The sequence below is a fragment of the Dendrobates tinctorius genome, unplaced genomic scaffold, assembly GCF_039654945.1.
Source record: "Dendrobates tinctorius isolate UK_male_01 unplaced genomic scaffold, ASM3965494v1 ptg000065l, whole genome shotgun sequence".
NCBI classification, from domain to species: domain Eukaryota; kingdom Metazoa; phylum Chordata; class Amphibia; order Anura; family Dendrobatidae; genus Dendrobates; species Dendrobates tinctorius.
In genome coordinates, this window is record NW_027361733.1 from 32,297,841 (window position 1) to 32,316,771 (window position 18,931).

Consider the following 18,931-nt stretch of genomic DNA (forward strand, 5'->3'; position numbering starts at 1 on the left):
AATACCACATAATGATATATTTCATGTACTGAAATGGAACCCTGTGTCTATGGAGTCTTTGTCTGCGACTATTGGCACACATTCATTATGGATTCTAGGGCTCCGACCATTGTCAGACTCTTTTGTCTGGGATTAGTTCAGCGTGGCTCCTTTAAGGAGCATTGAGCCCCCTCCCTCCTCCTTGCAATTGTGAGAAAGGGAGATTAAGGGGGAGAGGCTGAGCATCAGTTGATCACATTGTGAGAAAAGCATCTGTTCCTACATATCAGTGTGGTGAAGGCTGCTACTCCCCAGTGGCTCTCTCCAGACCATGGTCCCTGGCAGCAGAACCTCCTAACTATAGGCGACTCATTGGGACTGCGTACCCCCAACCCGGGCAAGAGGATGGGATGCTGCACTGGAAGATGCACCTTAATTCTCCTCTGCACAGTCCAGCTGGTGAGTTCCCATTCACTTTCTACTACCACTGTGTGACATAGCGCTACCCATCCCAGTATATAGAGTGGATAAAGGCAACAAGGCTTAAAGGGGAATTCCAGTTTCTGGGTGTTCATGGGATAGGACGAAATATGCACCACACACTCCTCAGGTGGTCATTATTCAGAACCACAATAAGGGTCTTTCCACGTGCAGCACAGTGAGAAAATCCCCTACTGGTATATCCTTATCACAGAATAGAGTATTGTAAGAAAAGTAATGTCAGCAGAAAAAACACTGGAAGAAACTTCTTATACAGGAGGGCAGTATTATAGTAGTTATATTCTTCTACATAGGAGACAATATTATTGTAGTTATATTCTTCTACATAGGAGACAATATTATTGTAGTTATATTCTTCTACATAGGAGACAATATTATTGTAGTTATATTCTTGTACACAGGGGGCAGTATTATAGCAGGTATATTCTTGTACATAGGGGCAGTATTATAGTAGTTACATTCTTGTACATAGGGGCAGTATTATAGTAGTTACATTCTTGTACATAGGGGCAGTATTATAGTAGTTATATTCTTGTACATAGGGGCAGTATTATAGTAGTTATATTCTTGTACATAGGGGCAGTATTATAGCAGGTATATTCTTGTACATAGGAGCAGTATTATAGTAGTTACATTCTTGTACATAGGAGGAGGCAGTATTATAGTAGTTACATTCTTGTACACAGGGGGCAGTATTATAGTAGTTATATTCTTGTACATAGGGGCAGTATTATAGCAGGTATATTCTTGTACATAGGGGCAGTATTATAGCAGGTATATTCTTGTACATAGGGGCAGTATTATAGTAGTTATATTCTTGTACATAGGGGCAGTATTATAGCAGGTATATTCTTGTACATAGGGGCAGTATTATAGCAGGTATATTCTTGTACATAGGGGCAGTATTATAGTAGTTATATTCTTGTATATAGGGAGCAGTATTATAGTAGTTATATTCTTGTACATAGGAGGCAGTATTATAGTAATTATATTCTTGTACATAGGGGCAGTATTATAGCAGTTATATTCTTGTACATAGGGGCAGTATTATAGCAGTTATATTCTTGTACATAGGGGCAGTATTATAGTAGTTATATTCTTGTATATAGGGAGCAGTATTATAGTAGTTATATTCTTGTACATAGGAGGCAGTATTATAGTAATTATATTCTTGTATATAGGGGCAGTATTATAGTAGTTATATTCTTGTACATAGGGGCAGTATTATAGTAGCTATATTCTTGTACATAGGGAGCAGTATTATAGTAATTATATTATTGTACATAGGGGCAGTATTATAGTAGTTATATTCTTGTACATGGAGGGCAGTATTATAGTAGTTATATTCTTGTACATGGTAGGGCAGTATTATATTATAGTAGTTATATTCTTGTACATAGGAGACAATATTGTTGTAGTTCTACTCTTGTACATAGGGAGCAGCATTATAGTAGTTATATTCTTGGACATGGGGTAGTATTATAATAGTTATATTCTTGTACATAGGGACAGTATTATAGTAGCTATATTCTTGTACATAGGGGCAGTATTATAGTAGTTATATTCTTGTACATAGGTGTACTATAAACTGTACATAGGTGATCAGCTGTAGTTGTGGGAATCCGCACTGATACATTGTAGCAAACTTAATGATTTGTGCTGATGATGTAGATACACGTGGAACAAGCCCTCGGCTGTGACAAGCTCTAGGTCTGTGCCGGTTCCCACTGACTGACAGCAAGCAGAGATCTTGAAAATGGCGCAGACTTGAAAGGCGGGGTAGATAAAGTTGACTACTGGGATGGTGGTTATGTGTCTGGACAGGTCTGAGGGATATATGTGGCAGATGATGGAGGACCTCCAGTGTAGTGTACAGACACCTATTGTGTGGAGTCAGGGTGGTCTCGGTGGTGGGGGTTGGGCAGGAGCCTCCAGAGAGGCTGGTTTCCTAGCACTGTGTACAGGAACACCAAGCTTGTGCGGCTTTCAGGGCCTTTACCTACACAAAAATCGGATTGGTTTTAACCTTTAATCCCTGTGAGGTCTCCATGTCACAAAAAACCTCTCCATGTGACATATATAAGATGGCGCCATTTATTTATGCGGCATGTGGGCCCCTCCGGGTACCAGTGCCCGGGTACATCTTCTACCTTTACAGTGGGAAGGAATTTTAATCAGATTTTTTTTCTGGAATTATTTTTTAAATATTCCTGAGTGACTACCTCCATGTACAAGGAGGGACACGTATCAGAGGAGGATGGCGGTCACGTCAGGTCGTGCCCATACGTGCAGACCACTCTCACACTGCCGCTCACATAGCCCCAAAAACATTGGGCATCTTTTGACTGATGTGAGTATTTTTTCTAGTGCCAATAATTGAGGTTGCCATGGTGATGCTGCGGTACGTTACCCAGCCCCCACCCAATCTCGCCCTCCTCCATCATCGCCCCTTGTTACTATAACCAGCCTTTGTGCAAGGGTCTAACAACACGTTTTGCTCGGTTCTGATCTCCTTTGTAATTGTATCACACAGGATTGGCTTAGATACAGGAGGTCAGCAGACTGTGTCACACAGGACAGGCTTAGATACAGGAGCCCAGCGGACTGTATCACACAGGACAGGCTTAGATACAGGAGATCAGCAGACTATCACACAGGACAGGCTTAGATACAGGAGGTCAGCAGACTATCACACAAGACAAGCTTAGACACAGGAGCTCAGCGGACTGTATCACACAGGACAGGCTTAGATACAGGAGCTCAGCAGACTGTATCACACAGGACAGGCTTAGATACAGGAGGTCAGCAGACTGTGTCACACAGGACAGGCTTAGATACAGGAGCTCAGCAGACTGTATCACACAGGACAGGCTTAGATAGAGGAGCCCAGCGGACTGTATCACACAGGACAGGCTTAGATACAGGAGATCAGCAGACTATCACACAGGACAGGCTTAGATACAGGAGGTCAGCAGACTGTATCACACAAGACAAGCTTAGACACAGGAGCTCAGCGGACTGTATCACACAGGACAGGCTTAGATACAGGAGCTCAGCAGACTATCACACAGGACAGGCTTAGATACAGGAGCTCAGCGGACTATCACACAGGACAGGCTTAGATACAGCAGGTCAGCAGACTATATCACACAGGATAGGCTTAGACACAGGAGCTCAGCGGACTGTATCACACAGGACAGGCTTAGATACAGGAGCTCAGTGGACTGTATCACACAGGACAGGCTTAGATACAGGAGCTCAGCGGACTGTATCACACAGGACAGGCTTAGATACAGGAGCTCAGCGGACTGTATCACACAGGACAGGCTTAGATACAGGAGCTCAGCAGACTGTATCACACAGGACAGGCTTAGATACAGGAGCTCAGCAGACTGTATCACACAGGACAGGAAAAGATACAGGAGCTCTGCGGACTGTATCACACAGGATAGGCTTAGGTACAGGAGCTCAGCGGACTATATCACACAGGACAGGCTTAGATACAGGAGCTCAGTGAACTGTATCACACAGGATAGGCTTAGGTACAGGAGTTCAGCGGACTGTATCACACAGGACAGGCTTAGATACAGGAGCTCAGCAGACTATATCACACAGGATAGGCTTAAATACAGGAGCTCAGCATACTATCACACAGGATAGGTTTAGATACGGGGGTTTAGTAAACTGTATCATACAAAATAGGCTTAGATACCGGAGCTCAGTGGATTGTATCACATAAAAAAAGCATAGATCCTGTACTGGACTGTATTACATAGGATAGGCGTAGGTATGGGAGATGAGTGGCCTGTACCTTCACTTACTATCACACACGAGAGACATTGTAATAAGATAGGCTTAGATACATTAGCCGAGCAAACAGTATAAAAATGATAGGATTATATACATGCCCGTATAATGTATCACACAGGAGAGACTTAGATACCCAGGCTCTGCAGGCAGTATCACAAATTTAGGCTTAAGGCCCCGTTTCACATAACGAGATCGTTAGCGAGATCGCTGACACGTCACAGATTTTGTGACGCAACAGTGACCTCGCCAGCGATCTTGCTCTGTGTGACACATAGCGGCGACCGCCCCCCACTGGATATCGCTGATCGTGCGCGAATGTCCTGGGCCATTTTCTGATCGTTGGCATCCCGCTGGCCAGCATTCATCGCTGTGTTTGACGCTGACGAGCGACCTCGTTGGCGACACAGAACTCAGGGACGCAGGCGGGAGTCGTCAGATAAGCTGCTCTGTGACAAGGTCCCAACGCCGGATCGTTGCTGCGTCGTTGAAGAGATCTGCCTGTTTGACAGCTTACTAGCGACCATGTAGTGACGCACCAGCGATCCTTACCTGGTCGTATCGTTGTCGGGATCGCTGGAGCGTCGCTTAGTGTAACGGGACCTTAAGACATGCGGAATCAGCAGATAGTATCACAAAGAGAAGCTTAGATACACCGGCTCCACAGGAGGTGTCTCAATTAGAGGCTTAGATATGCAGGATCAGCAGACAATATCACACAGGAGAGGCTGAGATACACAGGCTCTGCAGGCAGTATCGCAAAGAGAGACTTAGATACACAGGAGAGGCTGAGAGACACTGGTGCAGTACTCACGCACTGAATAACCCTTTAGGTCCCACTTACAGTCGGGTTGTCTTTGTGTGATATGTCCTTCATTACTCTACAGCTATGAGTCCCGCGTGGTCCCTCTTATGGCCACAGCAGCAGATGGGCTTATTACACGCCCGTCACTCATCTCATTCCATCCTGGCAGATTAGGATCATTTCCAGGTATGCCTCAGACAAAGACTCCACAAGTCAGAGCATAGGACAAGCGGAGCAACCTGCAGGCCCGATCAACAGCCAGTAGGCATCGCCTGCCATGAGAAGGGGGCTATCACCTGGGACCCCCGTCTATGTCTCCATTCTCCATCAGCCAGCAGGGCACAGATGCTCTGTAATATTCCCATATTTTATCATTAATCTGGGTCTTACACAGAATAAACCTGCAAATATCTCTGCTTTGGAATTATTAGGGGTCGCTGCTTTCTGTGACGTACAAGAACCCTCCCCATCGCCCCTTCCCCATAATCAGACTTCCCATTTCAATTTCTCACCATTTTTAATATCTGTTTGATGAGTGATTGGAAGCAAAAGGCTGAATAGAGGTGCAACTTCTAACAGTACTGTAAGGCCGTGTTCACATGTAGCAGAAATGCTGTGCTCTTTCCTTTGCATTTTATTTTTGCAGAAAATCTACAGTGTGCACTTAAGGACGCTGTTGATCTGTGCAGTTTTTGGAGCTTTTTTTTATGTCTTCCATGGGTAGCCTGAAAAAGTACATGGAAAAAATACTACTTCAAATCTGCATCAAATAAAGTGAACATCCATTTAAAAAAAATCAATAATCCAAGAACATTTACTGTGTGTTTTGGTACAGACATCTGCAGAAAACGTGTAGATTAAAAAAAACACAAGAAAAAGAAACGCAGCATTTACAGTAAGTGTGAACACCGCCTAAATCTTCTGACCTGATAATTTGCCACAATAGTTAATTGCTGGTAGACTTTATCAGCTCGGGGTCCTAAATGATTAGCTCACATTGGATTAGATTGTTGTGGGCATTTTCTGTGCTTGTCTTATGGGCACATGTAGCTGCAACAATAATGGGGACACTAATCTCCATTATAGGGCATTGGGTATTTCTGGCTGAAGTTATGGGGATACTGGCTGACTTTTGGAAGATGGCTCAGTAATGATGGTATTGCTAGTATTATAGGGGCACTGGCTCTCTGGCTGGTGTATGGTTGTGCTGGATGTATGATGGTTGGTTATGCTATAAAGGCACGAATGTTATGTAATGGGGGCATTGTCGTAGTGTGTCATGAGACATTGTATCTGGTGTGTCATGGGACATTGTGGCTGGTGTGTTATGGGCCATTGTAGCTGATGAGTCCATGGAACATTGTGGTTAATGTTTGTTTTAGGGACATTGTGGCTGGTGTGTCGGTGGACATTGTGGCTGGCGTGTCAGGGGACATTGTGGCTGGCGTGTCATGAGGCGTTGAGACTGGTGAATGTTTGGGGCATTGTAGCTGGTATGTTATGGGGACATTGTAACTGGTGTGTTATGGGGGAATTGTGAGTGGTGTGTAAGGAGGGCTTTGGCAGGTTATGTATTCGTGCTCTAGCTGGTGATATATAGGGGCATTATGGATGTTGTGTTATGGGGGCACAGTGACTGGCTTTATTCAGAGGGCATAGTGAATGTTGTGTTATGGGGCACTTTGATTGTTGTGCTATATTCACACTAGGAGGATATGTAATGGGGTATTGTGGCTTGCCTTTTACAGGAGAACCTTAGCTGGCTCTGTTACAGAGGCACTGTGGATGTTGTGTTATGGGGCATTAGCAGGCTATATATTTGGGCAGTGTAGGTGTTGTGTTATGGGGCACTAGCAGGTTATATATTGGGGCACTGTGGATGTTGTGTTATGGGGCACTAGCAGGTTATATATTGAAGCACTGAGGATGTTGTGTTATGGGGCTTTAGCAGGTTATATATTGGGGCAGTTTGGATGTTGTGTTATGGGGCACTAGCAGGTTATATATTGGGGCACTGCTATATTCACAGTAGCTGGATATGTAATGGGGTATTGTGGCTTGCCTTTTACAGGAGAACCTTAGCTGGCTCTGTTACAGAGGTGCTGTGGATGTTGTGTTATGGGGCACTAGCGGGTTATATATTTGGGCAGTGTGGATGTTGTGTTATGGGGCACTAGCAGGTTATATATTTGGGCATTGTGAATGTTGTGTTATGGGGCACTTTCAGGTTATGTTTTGGGGCACTGTGGATGTTGTGTTATGGGGCACTATCAGGTTATGTATTGGGGCAGTTTGGATGTTGTGTTATGGGGCACTAGCAGGTTATGTATTGGGGCACTCTGGATGTAGTGTTATGAGGCACTAGCAGGTCATGTATTGGGGCACTGTGGATGTTGTGTTATGGGGTACTAGCAGGTTATGTATTGGGACACTGTGAATGTGTTATGGTACACTAGCAGGTTATGTATTGGGGCACTGTGGATGTGTTATAGGGAACTAGCAGGTTATGTATTGGGGCAGAGTGGATGTGGTGTTATGGGGCACTAGCAGGTTATGTATTGGGGCACTGTGGATGTTGTGTTATGAGGCACTAGCAGGTTATGTATTGGGACACTGTGGATGTTGTGTTATGGGGTACTAGCAGGTTATGTATTGGGACACTGTGAATGTGTTATGGTACACTAGCAGGTTATGTATTGGGGCACTGTGGATGTGTTATAGGGAACTAGCAGGTTATGTATTGGGGCAGAGTGGATGTGGTGTTATGGGGCACTAGCAGGTTATGTATTGGGGCACTGTGGATGTTGTGTTATGAGGCACTAGCAGGTTATGTATTGGGACACTGTGGATGTTGTGTTATGGGGTATTAGCAGGTTATATATTGGGGCACTGTGGATGTGTTATGGGGCACTAGCAGGTAATATATTGGGGCACTGTGGATGTTGTGTTATGGGGCACTATAATAATAATTTTATTTCTATAGTGCTAACATATTCTGCAGCACTTTACATTATAGAGGGGACTTGTACAGACAATAGACATTACAGCATAGCATAGCAATAAACACATAGATCAAAACAGATACCAAGAGGAATGAGGGCCCTGCTCGCAAGCTTACAATCTATAAGGGAAAAGGGGAGACACGAAAGGTGGATAGTAACAATTGCTTTTATTGTTTTTATAGTTTGGACCTTCCCTAGTGTAAGAATCAGGTGTTCCTGTTGCTGCATGAACCAGTTAACAGTCTAAATATGTAACAGTACAGACACAGAGGGCTATTAAATGCAAAAAGCATGTGAGAACATGATGCGAGGAACCTGGTTATGGTAAAAAATTTAGAAATGAGCGACACAGGGATATTTACATTAATGCGTTGAGGCGATAGGCCAGTCTGCACAAATTAGTTTTTAAGGCACGCTTAAAACTGTGGGGTTTGGAGATTAATCGTAGTAGTCTGGGTAGTGCATTCCAAAGAATTGGCGCGGCTCGTGAAAAGTCTTGGAGACGGGAGTGGGAGGTTCTGATTAATGAGGATGTTAACCTCAGGTCATTAGCAGAACGGAGGGCATGGGTAGGGTGGTAGGCTGAGACGAGGGAGGAGATGTAGGGTGGTGCAGAGCCATGGAGGGCTTTGTGGGTGAGGGTAATAAGTTTATACTGAATTCTGGAGTTGATGGGTAGCCAGTGTAATGACTGGCACAAGGTAGAGGCATCGGTATAACGATTGGTGAGGAATATGATCCTAGCTGCTGCATTCAGGATGGATTGGAGAGGGGAGAGTTACAATAGTCTAGACGAGAATGAATAAGAGAAACAGTAAGAGTTTTTGCAGAGTCAAAAGTAAGAAAGGGTCGAATTCTAGAAATGTTTTGAGGTGCAGATAACAAGAGCGAGCCTATGATCGGATGTGGGGGGGTGAATGAAAGCTCTGAATCAAGAAGTATGACCCCAAGACAACAGGTTATATATTGTGGCACTGTGGATGTTGTGTTATGGGGCACTGTGGTTATGTTTTGGGGCAGTGTAGATGTTGTGTTATGGGGTACTATCAGGTTATGTATTGGGGCACTGTGGTTGTGGTGTTATGGGGCACTAGCAGGTTATGTATTGGGGCAGTGTGGATGTTGTGTAATGGGGCACTAACAGGTTACTGTCATGATCCCAGTGCAGGTTTTTGAGCTGCACACCGGGGGTTAATGTCTGGAGCTCTGTGCAGGTTTTGACCTGCACACTTGGGGTTAATGATTGTGGCCTCTTTCTGGTTCTGGGAGAGCTTCATAAACCCCTGGGTAGCTTCAATCCCTGCCAGTTATACTTTTGCCTTTGGCCGAGTGTACTGACCCCCGTGTGCCTGTTTGTTGCTATAGCTTGTCTATATGGTTCTGACCCGATTCTGTTTCCTGTTGTGAGTTTGCCTGTTGATTTTGTACTGCGTTATTATCTGTGTATGACTCATTGCCTGTGACCTGACTACTCTCTGCTCGCCCCTCTTGTACCTTGCAGCTATCTCTGTGTGTGACTCATTGGCTACGTCCTGACTATTCTCACTGTCTATGCCCCTTGGTAACTTTGTCTCGCAGTTACGCTGCTAGGAATTGTCTTGCAGCTCCTAGCTCTGTGGAGTTTAGACCACGCCTCTAGCAGTCACGTGCTTCAGGTCCTCGGTTGCTGCCCGCTCCACAGGTAGCTTTGAGCGCTGTTCGCTTTACTCAGGACACGCTCAGTGAGCAAGTTCAGTGCGGTGTCTCTGACATTCAGTGCGGTGTCTCTGACATTTATGTATTGGGGCACTGTAAGTGTTGTGTTATGGGGCACTAGCAGGTTATGTATTGGGGCACTGTGGATGTTGTGTTATGGGGCACTAGCAGGTTATATATTGGGACACTGGATGTTGTGTTATGGGGCACTAGCAGGTTATGTATTGGGGCACTGTGGATGTTGTGTTATGGGGCACTAGCAGGATATGTATTGTGGCACTCTGGATGTAGTGTTATGAGGCACTAGCAGGTTATGTATTGGGGCACTGTGGATGTTGTGTTATGGGGTACTAGCAAGTTATGTATTGGGGCACTGTGGATGTAGTGTTATGAGGCACTAGCAGGTTATGTATTGGGGCACTGTGGATGTTGTGTTATGGGGTACTAGCAGGTTATGTATTGGGACACTGGATGTGTTATGGGGCACTATCAGTTTATGTACTGGGGCAGTGTGGTTGCGGTGTTATGGGGCACTAGCAGGTTAAGTATTGTGGCAGTGTGGTTGTGGTGTTATGAGACAGTGTGGATGTGGTGTTATTGGGGCAGTGTGGATGTGTTATGGGGCACTATCAGGTTATGTATTGGGGCACTGTGGTTATGTTTTGGGGCAGTGTGGATGTTGTGTTATGGGGCACTAGCAGGTTATGTATTGGGACACTGGATGTGTTATGCGGCACTATCAGGTTATGTATTGGGGCATTGTCGTTGCGGTGTTATGGGGCACTAGCAGGTTAAGTATTGGGGCAGTGTGTTTGTGGTGTTATGAGACAGTGTGGATGTGGTGTTATGGGGGCACTATCTGGTTATGTATTGAGGCAGTGTGGATGTTGTGTTATGGGGCACTGTGGCTGATATGTTATGGGAACACTGGCGAGCTCTGTTATATGGTCACTGCGTGCTATGAGGACATTGGCATTTAAGCATTGGTGCTGTGTAGTTGATTCCATTCCAGGGTATAGTGGTGGGCTCTGTTATAAGGACACTAGCAGGTTATGTTATGGGACATTATGGTTGTGAAAGAAAGGCACTGTTGCTGGTTATAGTATTGGGCACTGTGTTCTACCTGGCTATTCCTCCCATAATGTAAAGCACTTCATAGCTCCATGTTGGGTACTGGAATGTGGGATAAAGGTGTTCAGCGAGCTCTGATCAACAGAACTGCAGTAATGAGTTTTAATTTTCCATTGGGATACTAATGTTCTTGCTTGACAATGCTAAGCTGTAGGTAATAGGATTTGTCCAGCTCTTTGCTCGGGCACAGCACAGGGAACCTGGAGAGAAGAAGAGGGACTGGCACAGGTAACTGGCACACTACCAGGAGATCCCCATGTAATCTGATTACTGAGGCTCAGAGAGATCTTTGATGTTGATCCCTTGTATCACAAGTCATTACTACCTGCTCATCTCTTCATCCTGAAATCCACCCTGGCATTGAAATAACTGTAGGCACAATCAGCAGGGGGCAGAACGGTCTCTGACTGCAGAACCTGCGCATCACAACTGGAGCATCAGGTAGATACACAGCAGGGTCTGGAAAAGCATCCGTGTCAGGCCAAATGGAGCTTGGGTAAAAGGGTCTCCCTGTATTAGGTAAGCTCGGGGTCTTGTAGAAACCTTGCAGATTGTGTACTGCTGCCAGTGAGAGTTGTCATATGGATAATCAAATGTTAACCAGCACCATTAGTTAGCTATGATGATAAGCCTAAAAACCTAACACACTGAAGACCAATACAAACCACACACAGAGGCATCAGTTAGTCTATAGATTGAGGGAGGACACTGTATACTGCATATTAAAGGAGGACACTATGTAGCAAAGGACACTATGTAACAAAGGACAGCACTATATTTAATAAAAGAGGACACTATGTAATGAGGAATGGTGCTATGTATAATAAGAAAGATTGTTTTACAAACAAGACCGTTATTAACATCACCTCTCTGCAAGTCTTTCAGTAGATATACAGAATAAAAATGTGCATCCAGAAGTGATGTCTCATCTTTCATTTCATCAGCAGCTGCTCCAGACCTTGATGTCGACTTCTTTCAGCTACGACTCAAAGTATGCTGCTCTTAATTTTTTCAGCAGATCAATGTGCCCCTGAAAAGAAACAATGTCACAAATGCACATATAAAGTTATGGCCAAAAGTGTTGGCACCCTTGAACTTGTTCCAGAAAATGAAGTGTTTCTCCTAGAAAATAATTGCAATTACAAATGAAATAAAAATGGAAGATTGGACATAATTTCACACAATACCCTAAAAATGGTCCAGGCATAGTTATTGGCACACCTTAAAGGGGTTGTCCGGGCTTTTCACATAATCTCAGTACATATCTGGGCTGCAGAATTATGACAATAAGTAATTTACTTTCTGTCACTAGTTTGCACGGTTTTCTAGATATTCTGAACAGAACGTCCAAGGGGGGGGGTGTTATGGCATTGAAATGAGAACCAGTTGTAACCTCCTACTCTACTCCAAACATGCCCTCTATAGCAACAATCCCACCCTCCATAGCTACAGGCCCTCCCCGTCCACAGCCCTCATCACACAGTAACGAATTCTACCCCTCCAGCAGCCTCGGTGCAGAGAGCGTAACTTTCTCTTTTATTTTAAATAAGCCCTGGAGGCAGAGTTATCTTCCAGGCAAACATGGATTTCTCTGGAATAAGACATCAGATTACAAAGATCAAGGTATCACTTTATTCAGCTTCCTATGACCTACGGCTTAGGAGGGTTAATCCTACTCACAGATTCCCTTTAAGATTATGAGGGGGCAATCTGGACATTAGCCTAAGTTTGGTGCCCTGAGCAGTAGCCTATACTGACCTCATTATCTGCCATTCCTGCCCCTATATATCAGAATATGAAAAACATAACTGCTTTCTATGTACAAGAATATACTGTACTATACGACTGCTTCTATGTACAAGTCTATGACTACTATAATACTGCCCTTGTATACAAGAACATTATTATACTACTGTCTCCTCTATACAGGAAAATAACTATAATCCTTCCTCCTACGTACAATATATGCCTACTATAATATTGCCTTCTGTAAAGAAAAATATGACTACTTTTATATTTCCCCCTGTATGCAAGATGATAACTACTCTAATACTGGCTCTATGCACAGGAATATAGCTACTGTATTACTACCCCATATGTACAAGAATATAACTACTATAATACTGCCCCCTATGTACAATAATATAACTACTATAATACTACCCCTATGTACAAGAATATAACTACTATAATACTACCCCCTATGTACAGGAATATAACTACTATAATACTGCCCCTATGTACAAGAATATAACTACTATAATACTGTCCCCTATGTACAAGAATATAACTGCTATAATACTGACCCCTATGTACAAGAATATAACTACTATAATACTGACCCCTATGTACAAGAATATAACTACTATAATACTGACCCCTATGTACAAGAATATAACGACTATAATACTGACCCCTATGTACAAGAATATAACGACTATAATACTACCCCTATGTACAGGAATATAACGACTATAATACTGCCCCTATGTACAGGAATATAACGACTATAATACTGCCCCTATGTACAGGAATATAACGACTATAATACTGCCCCCTATGTACAAGAATATAATTACTATAATACTGCCCACTATGTACAAGAATATAATTACTATAATACTGTCCCTATGTACAGGAATATAACTACTATAATACTGCCCCTATGTACAGGAATATAACTACCATAATACTGCCCCCTATGTACAAGAATATAACTACTATAATCTTTTTATTTAAAACTCACAACCATATATTACCGAATAATTTCATTAAAATCACAAAATAATAAAGAAAATAAATATTGCGTTGTTACATCACATACACAATAGCATTAGAAAACATTTCTAAATACCAACAGTTCCTTCCGCTTTTTCCTTGTCTGTGGAACATAAATATTCATCTCTCTATAATGGACGAGGTCCAATATAAAGCCCAGCATCAGACAGCGGCCCGGGCAGATCTCCAGGACTCTATCCACCCGGACATCCATAGTATTACAAAGAATCCCCACACCGTCATTTCCAGACTGAAGGACCAGAATGACTGACCCAGTCTCCAGTCTCTTTTGGCAGTATTCACATGGGCATTGCCCTTCAGGCACATCACACTGTTCACATTAATGGAGCTTACTCTCAGCCACATCCTGATCACTTAGGCTAAGTGCACACGTAGCAGAAAATTTCTGCTCAAAAACCTGACTCCCTTCCCAGAAACCGCGCCTTTTTTGTCTTCGCGTTTTCCGCACGGTTTTTGCGCTGTTTTGATGTGTTTTTTTCCGGCGCATTTTCAAAACGCATTGAACAAGCCAGAAACGCGGAAAAATCCGCAAAATTAATGAGCATGCTGCGTTTACCGCGATGCGTTTTTTTCGCGGTAAAAAACGCATCAATATGCACAAAGTGCAAAATGCATAGAAATTAATGGGAAGCTTATTTTTAGCGGTTTTATAGTCAAAACCGCTAAAAAAAAGCTAAAAAAAATGCTGTGTGTGAACCCAGCCTTAGACTTTCTAGTCTTCTTCCTCCTTCCACTGCTGCCACCTGCAGTGCCCCATCTCTTCCTGGACACAGGAGGGTCAGGATCCACCTCATCAGAGATATTTTCCATAGTGTTTTAAAGGACCTTGCTCCATTTGTGCCTCTTTTTCTTTGTATTCTTCTCCCAGGACATTGTAAGGTCCTGGACTTATCGCCAGCACTGGAGGCTCAGAGGTTTTCTGTGCTTTAAAGGCTTTTTTGAGGGCATTCACATAAGCTTTTCTTTTTACAATCGCATAACCTTCCTCATCCACACTGGACACTGCAGACAGATTAATGGCTTCTACAGATGTCCTGGGCTGCTGCTTGGACGGTTTGGCAACAGGTTTTTTGGACACCTTAGGTCTCTCTTTAACTACTGGTAATTTAGGTCCTACTTTACTGACTGACCATTGTTTAGGTCTTACTTTAGTAGCCAATGATGGTGGTTTATGTCTTTCCTTATCGGCTAAATGTACTTTATATAGTTTTTCAGTGACTAGTGGAACTTTAGATGTTTCCTCAGTGTCTGGTGGTACTTTAGGCATTTCTTCAGTGGCTGGTGGTCCTAGTGGTGCAAGTTGTAATACATCAGACTCTGGAGCATGTTGATTGCTACTATGACTGATCACCTCATCAGAGTCGGCTTCTTGGACATCTGCACTTCTTGTGGTATCTTTTTTCATCATTTCCAAGGAGGTCTGGAGGTCTATATTTATTATGCTCTGCATGAGGGCAATCTCGAAACGAATGCCCGGGTGCTGAACATAGGTTACAGATGACAGGTCCTGTGCATTTGTCCTTTGTATGCCCGAACTGTCCACTAAATGAGCACGTTATACGAGAGCAGTTTACGGCGAGGTGCCTGCGCCCACATCTATGGCACAGACGTGGCTGACCGGGGTAGTAGCATATCCCCCTCTCTGAGCCCAGGTAGAAGGAGTGTGGCAGGTCAGGTTACACCATTCTCCTGTAGAAGCTGTATTTTCACAGTATATCCTCTGTTCCATATTTGCTCCTCATCATAGATCTTCTGGGGATGACTTCTCACCATGCACTGCCGGCTCAACCAGTGCTGCAGATCCGCCAGCGCCACCACCTCAGACTGGAACAGGACAGTGGCCGTTATTTCCTGCGGCTTAGACAGCTGGATACAATGGAGATGATCTCATCTTCTCTAGTTTTATTATAGATGTTCCAGAACATATCCAGATCACACTGGAGCATAAAGCTGATCGCATAGATCCTGCTGGATGGGACATGGATCAGAGTGTAGACCTTAGATGCCTTAAACTTCATAAACTCTTTCAGAAGAACTTTTCCAATATAAATTCTGGATGGGATGTTCTCATCTGGTCCTGTGTACATTATCCTGACTGCGTTCCTCCTCTGAGGTGGAGGGTGCATTAGTCTTGTGACATTGGAGAACAGTCTCCTGAACTGATGTTGGTCAACAGGTGGATCAGTGCCTGGTGGATCAATGCTGGAGATCTCCCCAGCCGCAGGTGGATTAGTGCTGGAGCTTTCCACAGCCCCATGATCACTGACACCTATTTGTGCTGCAAAAACACCCAGATTCATTATTGATTGTTGCACAATGTGGTCTCCATTCACTGACATAGAGGGTTCAGAGTCCATTATAATGTTTATATCTATTACAAACGCTAGCACCACTGAGCAGGGGCTCACACACAGTGTCAGTACAGGGGAGACACTTACTTTTTCCCTCACAGGAACTGAGCTCTCTTCATTGCTGCATACAGAGGGCACTGCAGTTAACCAGGGCTGTGGAGACGGAGCTAATTTTGGTGGAGTCGGAGCCAGTGTAAAATGGACCGACTCCGACTCCTAAAATATATAATAAATTGGGTACAGTAGTTCAATGCAGAATGTGCTGAATATTTTTTCATAGGAATTTGGGAAAGTTATGAAATGTCCTATAAATGGCTGTTCTATTCCTGATCTAAGGCTACATTCACACACAGCGTTTTTGCTGCGTTTTTTGAGGATACGTTTTTCAGCTGCAAAAGCAGATCAGCTTTTTAAAAAGCCGCATCACCTGAAAGGTTTTTGAGCTCATAGATAATGTTTTCAATAGCAAAAGCAGATTAGAAATCTGCTCTATCCATCCATCCAATTATCCATATCTGTCTATCCATATCTTATCTGTACCAACAAGAATGAAAGCCGGGTAGCACACAGACTAACACTCCTTTTTTTTTTTTTTAGCCCCAGTCAGGTACACCTCATAGCTGCCCAAAAGGACGCCCAGGACAGGCATTGCTCGTCTTCAGTAACACATCAACATCAATTGATAGTTGGAATAAATAGACTGCATTCACCACATCTTAAGGTGCAGGCTTTATTTTCAAGTGTAGGGGTGTGCAGTATGAGGTTCTGCAGCAGCCCAGGTGTGCAGTATGAGATTTCGCGTAACAGTATGAGGTTCTGCTCCCCCCCCCCCCTAGTTTTGATCCTGGCTAAAACCGTTTCTTATAGATATGATTAACCCTCAGGTAACCCTAAATGAAGGTCAATGGACACAGGTGGCTGAATTGAAGAATTGCTTAATCACCTATTTACCGTGACTAAAAAATTACAAGCTGAGGATTTAACTCCTGGCATTTTCATAAGGGAGTGGAAGAACTTGCTATTTTGCCAGTCCCAAAGAGGTGGTTTAATCACAGATGGCATTTCTGCTTCAATGAAACGGAGAGAGACACAGCTATTGGAAAATAATTTTTTTCTGGCAGCTGTTTGTGGACCCAAGTCATCGTATATTGCTTGATGATCAACAGCTTACTAAAGGAAAAGAAGCTCTGACTGAGGTAGCAGTTAGGATGAGTGGCCTACAGGAGGACAGCCAGGCGCAAGAGGACTTGGGTCCTGACAGTGCTACTGCTGCCATATCTTCATCCTCATCAGATGAGGAGTTTGACTTTGACAAGTATTTGGATGATATGGAGCAGGCAAAGCATTGCTGCAAGGAAAAAGACTTCACTCCATCTCCTATAGCAAGCAGATTAACCATATTTCAACAAAATGTTTCACTTGCTCTCAAAGAAAAAGAAAAATTAAACCGTTCATCAAAACTGACTGTTCATGAGGCAATCCTTTATACCCGGAAATTGTTAGAGATGTTACCCATGTGGTTACGGCTTTGCCTCCAACCCAAGTTAGTGTAGAGAGGCTGTTCTCTGGCCTTAAAATTATTAGGTCAGATTTGAGGTCATCTATGAAGGAGGATCTGATGGAGGCAATTCTATTTCTTAGAACAAATTCATAGACTGCACAAATGTTATTTAGTATGTTTTTGCTGAAAACTGTTTTTTGCCACTTACATAGTTTATATAGTGTTATATATATATATATATACTGTATGGCTATGTGCACACGTTGCGGATTCCGCGCGGAAACGCAGGTAAAACCGAAGGTAAAGTGACCTGCGGTTTTCCTGCGGTTTGGTCTGCGGTTTTGCCCTGCGGTTTCACACCTCTACTATGTTAAAGGTGTGAAACCGCTGCGGAAACCGCACAAACAATTGACATGCTGCGGTTTGAAAACCGCAGCAAAACCGCGCGGAAAAAAACGCACCGTCAGCACAGCGTTTTTGAAACCCCATAGGGTTTCATTGTACTGTACTTGGTCAGCGGAACTGCTGCGTTTCCGCAGCGGCAAAAACGCTGCGGAAACGCAGCAGAATCCGCAACGTGTGCACACAGCCTTTATGTAATTGATATTACATAGTGTATTACATATTTACAATTTATTACAGTTTTTTGTGTTCTAAAGTTGTATTCCAATAAATAGATATTATGTTCTATCTAAATGTCTTGATTATTGTATCATAAAAATGATTAAGTGTCTGATGTTCACATTGTACTACAATAAATTGTTCACTTAAATATAAGCAATATATGTTGGAGTCGGAGTCGGTGGAAGGGAAATTGAGGAGTCGGAGTCGCAGGTTTGGTTTAGCGGCTCCACAGCCCTGCAGTTAACCCCTCGTTTGCTGACACACTTTCCTCTGCACCGCTCCCAGCATTGTCTGCTGCCTCAGACCCCTCACATTGTGCGGCTGACATAAGTGCTGCATTTCTTACCAGATGTCCTTGCTCCACATCGTGCACAATTACAGATTTAATGTCCTTATTACTAATAGAGTGTTTTCTTTTCTCCTTCTGGGCTCAGGATCCCCTTTCTTTCTCCATAGCCCAAGTTTCCTCTCTGGGCACAGAGTTTACATCTTTGTCCAGCTCTCGCCTGCAAACATCCAGGCTCTCACATTTCATCAGTTTTATCACTAGATCAGTCTTATCCTTAATTTCATCTTGTAATTTGCATTTCCAGCTTAAAAATACTTTGCCTTGTAACTTTAGCACTTAATCCAGCAACATAACAAACAGGTTTAGAAGACTCACCAGCCACCATTTCCAGCTTTCATTACCACCAGATCCATGCTGCAGGCCACACTCCAGGCTTGGGGCTTTCCC

General features: G+C 43.6%; 1 protein-coding gene across 2 annotated transcripts in view; it reads left to right on the forward strand.

The window, feature by feature from the left end:
* Positions 1 to 204: 204 nt before the first annotated feature.
* Positions 205 to 18,931, forward strand: part of NKAIN4 (sodium/potassium transporting ATPase interacting 4) — a 51,442-nt gene continuing 32,715 nt past the window's right edge. Inside the window, exon 1 of one of the 2 annotated variants that reach the window (XM_073580912.1) lies at positions 205 to 438. In XM_073580912.1, the coding sequence (XP_073437013.1) occupies positions 385 to 438 (54 nt within the window). In that variant the 5' untranslated portion in view covers positions 205 to 384. The remainder of the gene's footprint in view (positions 439 to 18,931) is intronic. The other variant, XM_073580913.1, reaches the window with a different exon arrangement.